The sequence below is a fragment of the Petaurus breviceps genome, unplaced genomic scaffold (genome assembly GCF_028583685.1).
Source record: "Petaurus breviceps papuanus isolate PSGF00001 unplaced genomic scaffold, PetGlider_PUasm1.0 185, whole genome shotgun sequence".
In the NCBI taxonomy this organism is placed as follows: Eukaryota; Metazoa; Chordata; class Mammalia; order Diprotodontia; family Petauridae; genus Petaurus; species Petaurus breviceps.
The window spans coordinates 20,058,738-20,076,772 of NW_027185797.1; the positions used below are offsets into that span (position 1 = coordinate 20,058,738).

The window sequence follows — 18,035 nt, forward strand, 5'->3', positions numbered from 1 at the left end:
CATATACAAAGATAAGCATATGCACAACACGTACAGAATTAATACAAGGTGAGGGCAGGCACTAACATTTTGGGGGATTAGGAAAGGCTTCATATCAGAGGTGGCATTTGGACTGAATCTTGAAAACTAAGAATTACAAGAGGCAGAGGTGTGGAAGATGTGGAACTGGGGAGCAGCCAATGCTGAGGTGCTGAGACAGAAGATGTGTGTGTGTGTGTGTGTGTGTGTGTGTGTGTGTACATATATATATATATATATATATATAGAGAGAGAGAGAGAGAGAGAGAGAGAGAGAGAGAGAGACAGAGAGAGAGAGAGAGAGAGAGACAGAGAGAGACAGAGAGAGAGAGAGAGAGAGACAGAGAGACAGAGACAGAGACAGAGAGACAGAGAGGGACAGAGACACAGAGAGAGACACAGAGAGAGAGACAAAGACAGAGAGAGACAGAGACAGAGACAGAGAGTGTGTGTGTAAAATAAGGAGTAAGCCAGTGTGTCTGGAGAGCAGTTTATCTCCTGCTTAAACTTTGTGGAACCTATTAATCTCTCTTTTCTTGACCTTGATATGAAGGTTTTAATTTTCAAGTTGAACATCAATGTTGTTAAACATTAGAGCATTTGAAAGTATCATTTAATAACCATACTATCACTTTGAATTCTTCAAAGCACATTTTCTAATTTATGCTAGCATGTAATGCTAGAATGGGTCCTTTCTAACCCATCGTTATCAGCAGCAGTACATGCATGTTTCCTTGCCAATGCTGAAGTACTTCCTTTAGAGTAATAACACCTCCATAAACATGGTAAGAACCATAAGACAAATGGATAGATAAAACATTTATTAAGCACTCATTATCTACCAGGCACTGTGCTATGGGAAGGGAAGGAGAATTTTTATGTAACACTTACGTGCCAGACACTGTGCTGAGCATCTCATATATTTTATATATGTTATATATATATCATATATTTTTATATTGTGATCCTTTATATTTTATTATTATCCTTTATATAATGATCCTTACAACAACCATATGAGGTAGGTGCTATTATTATCCCTATATTACAGTTGAGGAAAGTGAGGTTAATTGACTTGCCAAAGGGTTACACAGATAGTAAGGATCTGAGATTTGATTTGAACTCAGCTCTTTTTCCATCTGGGCCTAGTGTTCAATCCACTGTGCCCCCAGATGCTTTTATAAATAGAAACACACAAGAGATAGTCCCTACTTTCTAGCAGCTTTTTAATGGGAGAAGATAATACCCAAGAGGAAGTTGAAAAATGAAAGGGGGAACTTTAAGGGCAGAGGCATCTTCGAGGGAGAAGGCTGTTGGAAATGTCCAGAGAGTCAGGAGGGGAGCCAGGAGAAAAGAGAACATTCTCTAAACAACATTGAAAAGCAGAGAATGTAAGTATTAGTGCTGTCCTTATTTGACAAAAGAGAGAACAGGGGTTAGAAGATACAATCACTTATATAGTAGTCAGATAAGTCATATATGTCATAATTTTGGCATATAAGTCATGTAGTAATACGCATCAGAGCTCTAGAGTTGGGTTCAAATCCTTATTCTTATGTTTATTAGTTGTGCGCCCATGGGCTCCACAGTCTGCTACCTCTAGGTTCCAATTTCAAAGACTGGTTTTCAACTACTGTAAGATAATGGTAATGTCAAAACCTCTCCCAAGTATAACTTTTTGGAGGTGAAATTATATCAATCATTTCTTTTATAATTATTGCAGAAACAAAATACATGAAAATATGTGAACTATTCAGGTTTGTCTTGAAATCTTCAAGAGTTCATCTTATTGATATTTTCTTTTAATTTGAGAGGAAATGAATTACCTTGTAGGCAATTTGGATTTTTTTTAAGTGCCATGTGTAGAAGATTCTTATTCAGGAATGCATAATTCATTACAAAAGAGATAGCAAAGAGCTCTTTAGTGTATGATTCTAAAACTGTTTTTGTCTTACCACTAGATGGCACAGACCTACTGGGGAGTTCCTAAGGGTTTTCAAATACTGTTTATTTTCTTCATGTCCTCTTAAGTTATTGGTGAAGTATTTCTGATAGCCTTTCCAAACTGGTATTTCTCACTTCACTTAAAGTTGTCAGTGCCTCATCAGGTGTTTAATTTTAGATTTTCTGAGTTATATTCTTTTCGATTATCATTTATGCCCTAAACTTGTAAGGAGAGGCAGCTAAGTGGTGAGGGGCAGCTCATCTTCCTGAGTTCATATCTAGCCTCAGACACTAGCTATGTGACCCTGGGTAAGTCATTTAACCCTGTTGGCCTCAGTTTCCTCATCTGTAAAATGAGCTGCAGAAGGAAATGATAAACCACTCCAGTATCTTTGCCAAGAAAACCCCAAATGGTGTCATGATGAGTCAGATACAGTTGAAAAGACTGAACAACAAACTTTTAAGAGCCAATTTTGATTTTAAAAAATTTAAGTTATTATTTGTTTTGTGAGTGGTAATAGGCTCCTCCTCCCTTTTTTCTTCCCTTTTTTATCCCATCCTCCCTTCTCATTAGATTGGGAACTTCTTGAGAGCAGGTACTACTTTTTGCCTTTGTATCCCCAGCTCAGTACAGTTTCTGGAAAACAGTAGGTATTTAATAAATACTTGTTAACCAACTGACTCCATCTCTTCTCCTTCCCTCTTCTTCTCTCTCCTCCCTTTTCTTCTTTTCTGTTCCAGAAAATTATCTACTGACAGTACTTTTTTCTCCCCAAACTGCACTTGATATTGTTCATTCTATTCCAGAAACAGAAATGTATTCCTTTTGACTCTGAAAGATTACAAATGTAATAACTCCCATTTATACTCCACTTTATAGATCATGAAATACTTTCCTCAAACCACCCTTTGAAATCAGTAGCACAAATGTTATCCATATTTTACAAATTAAAATACCAAGATTCAGAGGAGTTCAGGACTTGGTCAAGGTCACCAAGTTAAGAAGCAAACCCTGGCCTTCTGACTCCAAACCAAGTGCTCTTCTCACTCTGTCATGTTCCCCTCAACATTATAAAGATGTAGAGTTCTAGATTTGACCATGAATGTCACTTAACTCCTAAATGAAGGGAGGTTAGCCTTTCAGGATTTGTTTTGAGTTTCTTATAACAGACTCAAACTAGCTTCAAGTAAAAGACAGAGTGAGTAGAGATAGGGTGGACCAAGGTTAAATCTTTTTGTGGTTATATGGTTAAGCTTAATCATCTTCTACCAAGTGTACAACGGTTAGAGCTAAGAAAGATGCCTGATCTTTGGTCTACTAAATAACTAGTTTAAAAGAACAAAAGGAAGAGTTTTAAATATCCTTTTTTGTCAGGGGGACAAGATTTTGCTGGGAAAACAATTCCACCCACACAGGTCTTGATGCTTTTACCTCAGACCCCAGCAGTGTTTTGACCCTTCTCTCCTTGATCTTTAGCCGAACCTGAAACACATGTGCATGATGGGAAGGTGAATCAGTGTTTATCTCCAGCCTCAGAAAACTGCAGTGCATTGTTGGATACTGTGGGGAGTTATGTACAGCATAAAAACTTAAGAAAGTCACTCACCATTGCTCATATCAGAGTCTAGGTTCCAGAACCAGGGTGGAGAGGACTGGGGAGATGTCTCATGACAGCCACCACTGGCATCCTTTTGTAGTGCCACCTAGATGGGGAGCATGTGTTAAATACTCCTCCCCTCCCATGTATACCCCCAGACCCAGCAGTCTCTGAGACAGCTCATTCTAAAAGAGCATGAAGGTATGCAGCTGGGGGTGAGCAGGGAGGGGGTGAGGTCTGAAGCCCAAGGAGCCTCTCAGTGAAGCAAGATAAAGGAGCTAGTCAGGTCTCATGGAATGGCAGCAAGAAAGATTGAGGTGAACATCATTGGCCCTGGCCAGTGTCAGGACTCTAATTATGAGCCAAAACTGTCTGGGGGCAGAACAGAGCTGAGACTCTGAGGAACTCCAAGAGGTCCAGGAATAGCTGAGGAGACAGGGAACTGCAAACACCTGTGCTCCCAACCACTTCCTCCACTGTCTTTCAGGGGAAGGCACAGAGTTGTTCTGAGAGCCCTTCTAGAGGGACTCAAGAAAGTCCTGCCTTCACAGTCTTCAGAGTGAGAGTTCCTTCCACACCATCACTCCAAGGGGTGTGGTTACCTTTCTCCAGGGGATTAGGGGTCTGTATGACTTCCATACACCCTTTGTGACCTTGCCGAGCCCTGGTTTCCTCATCTAGAATGTGAGAGGATCAGAGGTGTCTTCTAAGTTTCCTTCCAGCTATAAATCTATGATTGTAAATGTCTTATCATTTGATTTGTGGTCCTTTCTTAGTCTGTTCTGCACAGAATAGGGACTCAAGTTAAGAATGTAGTTTTCTTCCACTAGAGCCAGTGAGGTGCAGTAAAAAGAGAGTTGAACTTGAAGTAAAAGCTCTTGGGTTTGAATCCTGACTCTGGTCCTGAATAGAATCCCTGTGTAGCCTTGGGCAAGTCCCCTTACCTTTCTTGCCTCTGTGTGTCTTCATTTGTTAATCAAAGGGGTTGGAGCAGATGGCCTTTTAGGTTCTTTCCATCTCTACTTATATGAATCTGGGAAGCCATGTCAAAAATGGAGCCCCTGTAAAGTTTTGCTAAAATTAATAACATTGATTCTAAATGTGATCTCTTTCATCTATTACTTGAAACAGAATATTTAGTACAATGTATCATATAGAATGAGGTAGGTGGGATTCTCATAGAAAATTAAGAGATTCTTAGATTGGCAGAATAATATTATTTTCTTATTTCCCTCCAAATGAATCAAACCTTTAAACCCAGGTCCTTGAACTCCACTGTGTACTTATACTTAGGATATGCCTCTGAATAGATTATGGACATGTGTGAGCATGTGATCTATGCACTCCAATAATTAACTAAGTATACATATATAGGCATGTATAAAGTATACATACTAGGACAATGATGAACTGGAATGCATCTAGAAGAAGGTTACCAAGATGGTGAGGGCTTCAATATCAAGCTAGAAGAATTGATTGAAGGAGCTGTGGATGTTTAACCTCAATCAGAGAAAACAAGGGTGATATGCCAGACCTTTGCAGTATTTGAAAGGATGTTACGTGGGATTTGACTTATTCTACTTGAACTCAGAAGGTAGAGCTACGAGCAACAGGAAGTCATAGAAAGTTACATTTCAGCTTGAGGAAAGGAAAAAGTTCCTACAAGGCAACACAGGCTGCCTTCAGAAGGTCATAGGTTTCTGGAAGACTAAATTCACACAAAAAAAAAAGTTCTAGAGGGCTTTCTCACTATAGTGTAGGGTAAATTAGATGAAAATGTACAAAAAGGCCCTTCACATTCTGAGATTCTGTAATTAGTTGTGTTTATGAATTATCATTACTATTTCTTCATGGAGGAGTGGGATTCCAATTATCTTATGTCCTTGAATCAGAAATGTGATTTCCTTTAAACGATCATTGTTAGGGATAAAAAAATTAAAATATTAGTTTATATTTTATATTAGGTTTTTTTGGGGGAGGGATAAACATAAACCCAAACATTTAAATGTTTTTGGTACCTTAAAACATTAAAATTTTTAAAAAATCTACTTTGTAGTTTTTTAGTTGCAGTTTAAAAATATGTAAAAATTAAGCTAATAAAACTTTGGGAAGAGTGACATACTTAAGTGTTGTAGAAGTATAATGAGGTCAAAATAATTCATGTTATGCAGCTAAAACTAAGAATTTTCCTGTAATCATTATTTTTATCACAACTTTCTAACATTTAAGTCATTTTTCTGCCTCTTGAAAATTTAATCAATTATTTTTATTAACATATATTCATTCTTTGTAGTATAGCTTGAGTAGATTCATATTTGTCTAGAGCCTCCTAAATTTGAAACATATGATCCTGATAACTTCAGAGTTTAATATGAAAACTTTCTACAGACTTTTCTGTGTCTAAAAATTCTCTATCAAATATGAACTGAATATAAAAATAATAATCTAAAGTACTATGAAGAAAATTAGATATAATTTTAGACTAATATAGCTAGACAAATTAAGGTCGTTCTAAAACATTTGGGTTTTTTTTAAAGACTCTGATTCTATTTCCAAATTTCCACAGCCAGAAAAATGCAAATTTAATAAAAGGTGGTATGAAAGTGCTCTACAAGAAGCGTACCTGTTATATGCATTTTCTCATGAGCAAAGACTGGAGATGTGTCTTCTGTCAAAAAGAGGTATGGTGACTTTTATTTCCAAAATGATGATTGAGTTTTAAGTCATAAGTCTCTGTGTGTGTGCCTGGTTCTATGCTATATACACTGATGCATATGTATAAACACATATGTGTATGTCCACATCTATCCTGAATCATACACTGAATGAGCTAAACAAAATATTACATGGGATTATCTTCATCAAACACCTCTTTGCATTTGTTCTCTTTGAATACATTCAAAGATCCCTCTTGTGGATCTTAGGATAATGTAGTTCAAAATTAAAAGCCATAGTTAAATTAAAAAAAAATCTATCTATCTAACTATCTATCATCTATCTATCTATCTATCTATCTATCTATCTATCTATCTATCTATCTAACTATCTATCTAACTATCTATCTATCTATCTATCTATCCTGTAAACTCAATGGTCTTAGGGCTCATTCTACAGTACTTGTCAATGTTTTTCAACATGCCAAAAGCAGTTATTCATCTTAAAAAGAAAGTGCAAGGCAACATTGGAATCTTTTTTTTTTTTGAGTTGGATAGGGATATATTTTTCAGTAGCTATTTTTAGTGAAAATTCTCATATTTCTGAAACAACACTGGTAGTTGTGATGTCATTGGGTGGGTAGTGCCACTCTTATTTTTTTCCCCATCAAGTCAACATAGTCATTTTATTTCTCCTAAATATCCTTAATATTTTTGAGTCTCACATTTGACACATTAATAAAAAAGAAGTGGCTAGGGATAATTGCAGCCCAAGGGGCCATGGGAAAACATGCTCTTGTCCTACTCAGAATGTTGATTGTCATTTTAAAAAAGTCTGGATGCAGGCGATGTGTCACTCCCTACCTTATTTCTTTCTTTTATTTGATGTTGCCTTCCAACTTTGAGAGCTTCAGGACCCAGGCTGTTTCATTTATCCTAAAGCAAGCCCTGAAGCTATTAATCTTACCTTGAAATTTTTTTCTTTTATCCCTAAAAGTGAAATGTCTTAATCCCCACAGACATCTTGGCTATGCTTTCTACAGAAGGTAGCCTTTTCTAGAATTCAGAGAAACTTTTCTTACTAGGTATCAAATAGTATTCTGTAGAATGATTCAATTTCCAATTTCTCTATGGTAGGTAAATACTATACAAATATAGGGCAAGTTTTGTTAGAGCAAACTCCAAGGAACTGAGATAGTTTTGAATTAGGACTAACTTGTTGGATTAGAATGGTTAGACGTTTCAAGGAAAGAGTTTGATTCGCTCTTTAAAAAATAGGACTTTTCAGTTATATATTAAACTGCTTCAATAAAGAATTCTTAATCACCTTCATCATCATTATTATCATCATCATCACCATCATCACTTAGCATTTACATGGTGCATTAAGGTTTGCAAGCACTTTACGAATAGGACCTTATCACTGGGAGTGTTCAGAGACTGGGTAACAAAAGTAGGGGTCAGACCTGGGTTTTAAACACTGATTTGGCAACTGTATGGAAAATAGTTTTGAGAGGTAAGAGCTTAGAGCCTGGAAGGGTCAATAAGGTACACTGGAGGGGATGAACTAGGGAAGAGGCTTTGAGAGTTGAACAAAGGGGACAAATATGAGAGATGTTATGGAAATTTGATCAGCAAAACTTGGCAACTAGTTTGCTATAGGAGTTGAGTGGGAAGAAAGAGTCAAGTATTACTCTAAGGTTCCAGACCTGGATGATGTAAGAATAACATTGCCATCCAGACAGTAGTGAAGTTTGGAAAGTTGATTTTGAGGGTCACCCCACCAAATATCCCTGAAAGAGCTACCACCAAGCACTCCCCCTGACAACTAGGCAGCACTGGTAAGAGGATAGATGTGGGTCAGTCTGTGTCAGGGACAGAACTTGAGCTTAATCCTTCATGACTCCAAGATCAGAGCTCTTTATGCCTCATTGTATCTCCAAAGATCCAACATTGATATAGACTCAAACTTCAAATCGAGTCTGAGTCTAGCCAGGTACTTCTGCAGGAACATCTGGGGAAGAAATCTTTCCACACAAGGAGTATCACCTAACTCTCTTTCTTTTTCTGCTCCATACATTCCAAGTTCCTGAATCCTGAGTGGTAGGAGCCATGCATCATGTTTATCTGATATGAAGAATAGGAGGTCATGCTAGCAACCAAAGGTGTGAATCCAGAGCATAGACAGCATCACCTGAGATTTGTAAAATCCAAAAGCAATTGCATCCATTTGATGGTTTTTGTTGAGGGTGAATGGTATTGCTAGAAGGAATCTAGCTAGGGATTATGAAGTCAAGGATGAAATTGAAGACAATGGAGAGAGGGTAGTATTTCTTCACTAATACTAATTGAAGAGAAATGTAGATTTGGTAAGTGAGTTGTTGGTTGAGAGAATGGTATCTGAAAAAAATTTGGATGACTGAACCATCACTTAAGATATGAGAATCGTCTAGGATGCTTCCTCTTCCAAGAACTCCTTTCCCTTCTCTGCCACTGCCTCTCCAAGGCTGAAATACCTCTCTGATCAAGGAGTTCCCTTTAGAAGTCCGCATGGATAAGCAGTTTCCCAACCTACCTCAGGGACCCAAGTCTTCTCAACTTTGCAGGATCTCTGTCCGTGTTCAGCCATAAGCTGTTTTCTGTTTCTCTTTAAAGGACAGGTCCAAAGGTATAGCTCAGTTGCATGCTGGCTATAATCTACTCATCTTTAAATGCTATGACTCAGTCATCCTCAGTATCATGTCATTGGTAAAGGTGCTCATCCCATCCCATCAAGGAAATATCCTGAAGTACCAAATGTGCTGTCAACAGGGGAAGTGTAAATACTTTATACAGTAAGATATTGTTAAAACCAGAACATAGGCATCATCCTGTAACCTTGTGCGCTTGCCCAGGTTCTTCCTCTCCACACCTTCTATATGTGGCATGACATGACTCCTTCTACTCATTTGGAATATTTTCATTTATTCCCTGCAATTCCTCTTATGTGCTTAATAAATAAAGTTACTTGGACATAGATCAGAAGAGGAGTGCAATGCGTTATGAAGCCATCCCTCATCATTTTCATCTGTGTTTCCTGTTAGATGGTTTTTTTTTCTGTATAAATTCAAAGTCTCTGTAGATAATAGGAATTTCTGAAGAGAAGAAATTCCATATTTACCACAATGGAAAAATTCAGCTTATAGAAAGTAGGGAGAATTACTGAATTTGAACCTGGCACTGCTTTGATGGTATAGGAAGCTTGCTTATAATTTTAAACTTTGAAAGATTTTCATTATTCTTTGGAAAGTAGGGCAATTCCTGACAGTGCTAAGGAACATCGCTATGAAAACACTAATAACTTTTGAGTATAAGTTTTGCAGATTTGGGGTCTAAATTATATATATCACAGTTACCTAGTTTAAATCAATTTTCATTCTATTTCAAGGTAGATTTTGAAAGCTATAGATAGTAGTATCATTTGGACATTTAAATAAATATATTACAAAATTCTTTTGGACCATTTTTGACAAAATTCAAGTTAGATAAATTCCTTTGGAGGTGGAAAATTCATCTTCAGTAATAGAAAAATAACTTTGATGACTGAAAACATAATTTGCTATTTTTACTGTGTTTATTACAGGATATTAGATGTAACTTTGGTTCAAATTCAGTTTGAGGATTATTTTGGTGTTAAGGTTTTCTTTAAAATCAGTAGTACTGAAAAAATGCATAAGTTTGATTTTGATTTAACATGATTTGCTTGGTTAAATTTTGTCATTTCTTTAGTGGTTCTACCATTCACACCATTCACATAGTCTTCCTTATTCGATGGTGTCCCCACATCTTTTACATCTATCACTTCCTCTCTATTCCCACTGTTGCTTCACTACTAGAGGTCCTCATCACCATATCCTTGGTGTATTACAGGAGTTTTCTAACAGGTCTTCCTGGTCTTTACCTTCCTATGTATCCTAAGTCCTGTTACCAGAATAGTATCACCTAGGGATAGATCTAGATCTAGACAGATATATTTTATGTTATAGAATCTTTAGTGGTGCTTATTCCCTACTGAATAAAGCCTCTTTGCTTGACATTTAAGATCAATCATCTGGCACTACCCAGTTTTATCTCATATTGTTGTTTTTGATATTGAGTTATTTTTCATTTGTGTCCAACTCTTTGTGACCACATCTGGGGTTTTCTTGGCAAAGATACTGAAGTGGTTTTCCATTTCCTTCTCTGTCTCATTTTCCAGATGAGGAAACTGAAACAAACAGGGTTGAGTGATTTGCTCAGGGTTACACAACTAGTGAATGTCTGAGACCAGATTTGAGTCTTTCTGATTCCAGGCATGCTACCCACTTCTTCACCTTACTGCCCTCAATACTCTGCCATGCAATAGGACTAGATTGCTCTCTATACCCTGATACACATTGCACTTTTCACCCATGTCTTTGCTTACGTGATTCTGAATGCCGAGGATGCTCACCATCCCCCGCCCCTCTTAATCTTTGGAATTTTCCCCATCCTTTAAACACAACTTACATGATGCCTCCTTTAGGAAGTCTTCCTTGAGTCTTCTGTTGTTAATGACCTCTTGGACTTCAGAAGTAACTGTTTTGCACTTTTAAAAAATATACCTGTTGTATTTCCGAAGTGCTGTGTATAAATTATTTAATTTGAAAAGGCTACAAGCCAAGACTAAAGTGGAGGGAGTGTTGGTGCATGATTTTTTATTCACAGATGATAGTGCACTCAATGCAGCCTCTGAAGCTGAGATGCAGCAATGTATGGATTGATTTTTTAGGTTGCTTATGCTAATTTTGGCACAACAGCAAGAAAACACAGATTCTTTACCAGCCAGTACCACACCATCCATGAGTGAAACCACTGATTATAGCAAATGGAGAAATTTTGAATACTTACCTTGGCAGTATACTTTCCCAGGATGCACACATTAGGTAGTTAAGCTGACACATACATTGCCAGAGGTAGCTTAGTGTTTGGGAGACTCCAAAGGAAAGTGTGGAAATGAAGAGGTACTAGGCTGCTTACAAGACTGAAGGTCCACAGAGTCATTGTGCTGACTTCATTGTTGTATGCCTGTGAAACCTAGACAGTCTACCAGTGCCATACTAGGAAACCGAATTGCTTCCTTTTGAATTGTCTTAGGAAGATTCTGAAGATCACCTGGCAAGATAAGGTACCAGACCCTGAGGTTCTTTCTTGTGCTAACCTGCCAAGCATTCAAACTCTACTGCAGAGAGTAAATACCTCCAATGGTCTGGCCATGTTGTTTGAAAACCAAACATACACCAACCTAAAAGACTTATTTTCTGGAGAACTCACACAAAGCAGGCATTTAGATGTTGATCAGAAGAAGTAATATAAGGATACTCTCAAGGCCTCTCTGAAGACCTTTGGAATCAATTGTGTGACTTGGGAGATGCTTACAAAGGACTGCCCATCACGGTGTGCTTAAATCAGAGAAGGGCTGTGCTGCATGAGAGAAGCAGAATTTCAACAGCTCAAAAGAAATGTGAGATGTGCAGACGTAGCCAGTGTTCATGTGGCCTGCTTTTGCCTGACCTGTGCGAGAGCTTTCTGAGTTTGTATCAGGCTGATTAGCCACAGTTACCCACACTGCACCTTGACTTCAACAATGTGATGTCATTTTGGTCCTCTTCAAGAAAGGACAACAAACAAATGAACAACCAGCGTCCGTGTGCCGCATGTGCGTATCTTATTCCTCTCCTAAACTACATAGCATACTCCATTATGATAAGAATTAGTTCTTATCTAAATTTGGTATTTCCTACAGTGCCTAGCATAGCATGCTTCACATAGCAGGTATTTAATAAGTTATTGCTAAATTTGCTCTTTTCTCAATATTTTATAGGGATGCCTTTAGTGGACAAACCTGAAGCAAATATTAAAGCTGTCGTAAAAGCCAAGAAAAGAGTAAGTTTTAGTTTTACTGTGCATAATTAACCTTAATCTCTACTGTCTTAAGAAAAATTAAATTTAGATCATCAAAGTATAAAGTATAATGGAACATTATCAGCTTCATAGGTTTTAAATGTAGGTATTTTGTTATATGTTTTCTTTAAGTCTTACTACTGTAGGTCTGTATTGACCATGGAATGCCAATGGTAGGCCATTATGCAGGATTCTGCAACACAGTATCCTAGAATTACCATATAGCAAAATGATGCAGAATAATGAATAAAATGGAATTAGAAAATTGAACTATTATTATTTTTGGAATATGTCTTTAATATACACATATACACATGTATTTTCAAGTTGTGATCTTACATTCATAATATCATGTGCATAAACAGGTATCACTGAAAAGTTTAATACCTAATACAACTAAAAATTGACTTTTCCTTAAGTACAAGTGGGGTGATAAATGAAGTACCAGTTATCTCTACAGGTGATCTGAATATAGATTCTTTTTATTAGCCTGTGTCAAGGAAATAATGTATTAAAATAGTTATAACTTTGTAAGGCAGTTTGTGTATTTCATGTTGAGAAGATTAACATAAAGCTAGCTACTGGTATAGTGATGTCTTGAAAAGAATGAACTCTGTTTTTCTCTTTAAGTAGCAGTCTTACAATGGAACACCACTGAAAGAATGTACAAGAGCACTTATTTAAATGTCATAGTTTCGTATCTAAGTTAACCCAATATGTTGGTGACAGAAGAAAAAGAAAGCTACAGAATGAACCTAATGGACATTCTTTAGGGGAATTCTTCTTGGAGAATGGGGTGGGCAGTGGGCAGATTGAATGTGACCAAGGGCCCCAGAAATAAGGTAATAGCAGATTGTATCTTATTGGGGTTAAGCATTCCTTTTTATTTAAAGTATGCAGAACTTTAGCAGTCCTGCTGTAATTAGGTCTGCACACTTCTAGTTTGTCATCTTCAACAAGACACTAGAATTTTCGTGGGAGTTATGCTTTTGATGCTCCTTTTCTTTTGAAAGAAATTCAGTATGGCAGAAGATTAAGTGCTTTAAATAAAGTTATGTTCTGAGGAGTGAAGATGAACCCCAGGAAAGAGGGAAGAAATGGGCCAAAGAGAGGGAGAGGAAGGGGCAAGAGGAAAAAGTTATCACAGACTGTGTGTTCTAATGCAGTTTTGTTTGTTATTATTGTTAACAACAACAACACAATTTATAGGATCCACTGGCTTGGGAAGAAGACCAAGCATGAGCTACGAATCAACACCTTGAGATCAGAAGGTGGTTGGATTCAGTAACTGAAAAAAAGGAAAGACATCCAGTATTCATGTGCTCTAGAGTGTGACTCAGAGCCCAAGTCTCCCATCATCTTCCCTGCTGGATATCTCTTCTTTAGAGTGGGAATTGGGATTAAGCCCAAGCAGGTACCTTTTAGATAAATAACTCTCAGCTTAATCTGAAACACAACATCCCCATTCTGTCCTCCTCCAACTTTCTTCAGCTGCTGCTGCTCCTTTTGGATTGTGGAACAGCACAAACCAAAAAATGCACAGAAAATCACACAGATAACTATGATCTCCCAATCCTCAACACAGTGAAAGTGCCAGAGGACAAAGACCCAGGTCCTACCACCATTTGGGCTGTTATTGTGCCACCTTTCCCAGCCTCAGCTCACTTTTCCACTTACACTCTCTCTCACCACCATATATCTGGCTGCCTAATCAAAGATAGACCAATGCTATTTTCTTAGTTTGGCATGGTTATAAGACATATTCAAGGACTGTTCATCAGCACATGAATATGAACAGCGAGTTTGGTAAGGGGTAATCCAGATCTGGGATTGAGTTAAGCTTGGCTGATGATGGCACGAGGACAAGAGCTACAGGATTCAAAGTCAGTCAAAAATGTGTAGTTGGATTGGCCAATAAGAAGGTCACTACTGGGGGGGGGGGGGGGGAGAAAGACCAGAAAAGAGGTGATGGACTGTGGGACTGAGCTGAAGTGTCACAGTGAGGGGGAAGGAGAGAGGTCAGATGGGTAAGACAAAATGAAAGGTTTAGAGGAAAGGAGCAGTGTAAAGCAGGACTGTCTCTATGCTGATAAATGTGCACTTTCTCTGGTAAGTCTAGGTTATATGGCTACTTTGTAGCAATAACAATCTTATTATTAGGCATTTGTATTTAATTTTGATTAGGTTCTCTTAGCTTCTATTTAATAGTTGACTAGATAGCTTCATTATAGGTTCAATCTTCATTAAATTTAGTAAGGTAGCTTTTAGTTTTCCATGCACAGTGGGTCTTAAGTCTGATTGAACTCAATGGTAATAAAAATCAAGTATCTATTATAAAGCGGGGGATCATATTGTTATTTTTCTGCTCATAAAAATATGAGGTGACTCAGAGTTCAGGCTGGAGGGCTATATTCTTAACTAGATGAGATGAGGGTGTAGTGACTGTTGTTACTGTCACAAGGTATTATCCTAGCAGGGGTCAGTGTTGCTGCCCTAGTCACTGCTTCTAATGTCACTCTTTGTTTTGCTGCCATTGACACATTGAATTGTTTGAATAGCTTCTTATTTTATATGAATAATTAATTTCACTAATTATGGCCTTACCTTGAGAGAAGGGAGATTTCCTGGGAAGCAGTTTGGGAGAATGAGAGTCTTAAAAACTATTAAAAAATTTAAGAGCACTACTAGCCTGGTAGGATCAAAACAAGGTGGTTTTGAGAGGACAGATGAAAATGATGTCTCTAAACCTCACTGGTGTCTATTGTGATACTTACTTATAGTACTTGCACAGTGCTGATGCATAGTAGGCACTTCATAAATGCTACTGAATGATTGAAGTTAAAAACACTTTGATTTAATGAAAAATTTCTAGAATCATAGTCTCATGGTTGTATCTTGGTGGACATTTGACCTAATCCATACTTGGATAAGAATCCCATCCAAAACATACCTGGTACATGATCATTGAGCTTTTGCTTGAAAACTGTCACAGAGAGGGCCCACCATGACTTACTCAGGAAGCCATAATTGGACACCTCTAATTATTAAGAGGTTTGTCCTCATAGTAACCTAAACTCACCTTTTTGCAGCTTTCAACAATTGCTTTGAATTCTGTCCTTTGGGACTCTGAAGAACAAGTCTTTTCTTTCTTTGATATGAGAAGTCTTCAAATACTTGAGGATTGCAACCCTACCTATTTCTCTTGAATCTTATCTTCTTCATACTCTAAACCAAGGGGCAGTCTACTCTTCAGGGTTTTTGTAATGATCAGTTGCCATAATATATGTAAAGTTCTTTTCAAACCTTGATATGCTTGTTCTCTCTCTCTCTCTGTTCCTCTCTCCCCCCCTCTCTCCCTTTCTCCCCCTTTCCCTTCCCCTCCATATATATGTACGTATATGTATGTATACATATAACATATACATATATGTGTGTATATGTTAGCTACTATGACCACCATTATCATGAATATTTTTAATAAGCATCTCCAGTTTTTTTTCATATTTCAAATGCTTTATTAACTTCTGATTTACATCATTCATTTCCTCCAGATTTCGAGTTACAAATTTTCTCCCCATTTTTCCCCTATCCACTGCCCCAAAATAGCAGTCCCACAGGATATGCCCTCCTCCAATCTGCTCTCTCCCATATTTTCTCCCATACCCCTTTCGACTTTTCCAGTGGATCTCTACGCCCCAGTGCCTGTATATCTTATTTCCCAATTACATGTAAAATAGTATTAATAGTAGTATATATACATATGTATATATATTTAAATATTTGATTTTAAAACTTCAAATTCCAGATTCATTCCCTTCCTCCCTTGTCACCCACTCTTACGGAGAAGATAAGCAGTTCAGTATAGATTGTACATGTGTGGCTAATGCAAAACAGTAACATAGTAGATATATTGTAAAAGACTGACTATATTTCCCTTCCTCCTATCCCACCTCTCACTTGTTCTATTCTCTGCTTTGATCCTGTCCCTTTTCAGAAGTGGGTGCTTCTAAATTCCCTTTCCCCAGCCTGCCCTCCCTTCCATCATCCCCCCCCTCTCATCTCCTTCCCCCCCTACTCTCCTGGAGGGTGAGATACCCTATTTAGTGTGTATTTCATTCCTTCCTCAAGCCAAATTCAATGGGAATAAGGTTGACCCATTCCCTTTTGCCTTCCTATTCTTCCCCTCCATTGTAACGATTTTCCCTTGCCTCTTCTATATGAGATAGTTTACCCCATTCTGTCTTTCTTCATCTACTCTCATTATATTCCTCTCTCACCTCTTAATTTCACCTTTTAAGTATCATCCCTTCCTGTTAAATTGGTCCTCTGCCCTCTATCTATATATAGCTGTAAACATGTATACACACATTCACATATGTATTCATAGGCCCCTATACCCTCATATATATATATGTATATATATATATATATTTCTATTCCCTTCAACTACTAGAAAAGTTTCATAAGTTATAATTATTGTTTTTCCATTTAGGAATGTTAATAGTTCAACTTTGATAAGTTTCTTATGATTTCTTTTCCCTGTTTACCATCTCATGCTTCTCTTGCTTCTTGTATCTGAATGTCAAATTTTCTATTCAACTCTGTTTTTTTTTCAGCAAGAATGCTTGAAAGTCCTCTATTCCACTGAATGACCATATTTTCCGCTGAAACATGATACTCAGTTTTGCTGAGTAGGTGACTCTTGGTTTTAATCCCAGCTCCTTTGACCTCTGGAATATCATATTCCAAGCCCTTCGATCCCTCAGTGTAGAAACTGCCAGATCCTGGGTTATCCTGATTGTGTTTCCACAATATTCAAATTGTTTCTTCCTGGCTGCTTGTAATATTCTCTCCTTGATCTGGGAATTCTGGGACCTGGCTATAATATTCCTAGGATTTTTCTTTTTGGGATCTTTTTCAGGAGGTGACTGGTAGATTCTTTCAACCTCTATTTTGCCCTCTGGTTCTAAAACATCAGGGCAATTTTCCTTGAGAACTTCCTGAAAGATGATTTCTAGGTTCTTACTTTGATCATGGCTTTCAGGTAGCCCAATAATTTTTAAATTATCTCTCCTGGATCTATTTTCCAGGTCAGTGGTTTTTCCCATGAGGTATTTCACATTGCTTTCTATTCTTTCATTTGTTTGGATCTGTTTAACAGCATCTTGATTTCTCATAAAGTCATTAGCTTCCATTTGCTCCAATCTAGTTCTGAAGCAATGATTCTCCTCATTGAGCTTTTGAGATTCTTTTTCCATCTGGCAAATTCGGCTTTTTAAGGCATTCTTCTCCTCGTTGTCTTTTTGAGCCTCTTTTGCCATTTGAGTTAGTCTATTTTTTAAGGTATTATTTTCCTCAGTCAGGCTGTTGACTTTCATTTCATAATTTTCTTACATCATTCTCATTTCTCTTTCCAATTTTTCCTCCACTTCTCTTATCTGCTTCTTAACTTCCTCTATGGCCTGTAACCAGCTTGTATTTTCCTTTGAAGCTTTTGGTGCAGGAGTTCTGACTTCACTGTCTTCCTCCTGTTCCTGCTTTGCTCCTTTTTGTCCCCAAAATAGGAGTCTAATGTTGGAATCTTCTGTCTGCTTTATTTCCTTTGCCTGGTCATGTCATCCCTCAATCACTTGACCCCTGGGCTTTTTCCCACAGTAGGGCTCTGCCACCAGACAGGGGATTTCATCCCAAACGCTGGGGGTTTCTCAGCTGCCGGAGGTATTAGTTGGGTGCCCTCTCTGAGGTCTCCACATGCTCTGGCAATCTGGACACACACCCTAGGACCTCCACCCTAGACTGCAATCCAGATCCAAGAAGGTTAAAGCAAGAGCGATTACCCCTCAGACTGGTGCTTGGTCCC

General features: G+C 37.8%; 1 protein-coding gene across 2 annotated transcripts in view; it reads left to right on the forward strand.

Annotated features, from left to right (window-relative positions):
- The window catches only part of ZCWPW2 (zinc finger CW-type and PWWP domain containing 2), a 175,749-nt gene that overhangs the window by 89,837 nt on the left and 67,877 nt on the right, over window positions 1-18,035 (forward strand). The window contains exons 4-5 of one of the 2 annotated variants that reach the window (XM_069088546.1): window positions 6,127-6,241; window positions 12,096-12,157. In XM_069088546.1, the coding sequence (XP_068944647.1) occupies window positions 6,127-6,241; window positions 12,096-12,157 (177 nt within the window). The remainder of the gene's footprint in view (window positions 1-6,126; window positions 6,242-12,095; window positions 12,158-18,035) is intronic. The other variant, XM_069088547.1, reaches the window with a different exon arrangement.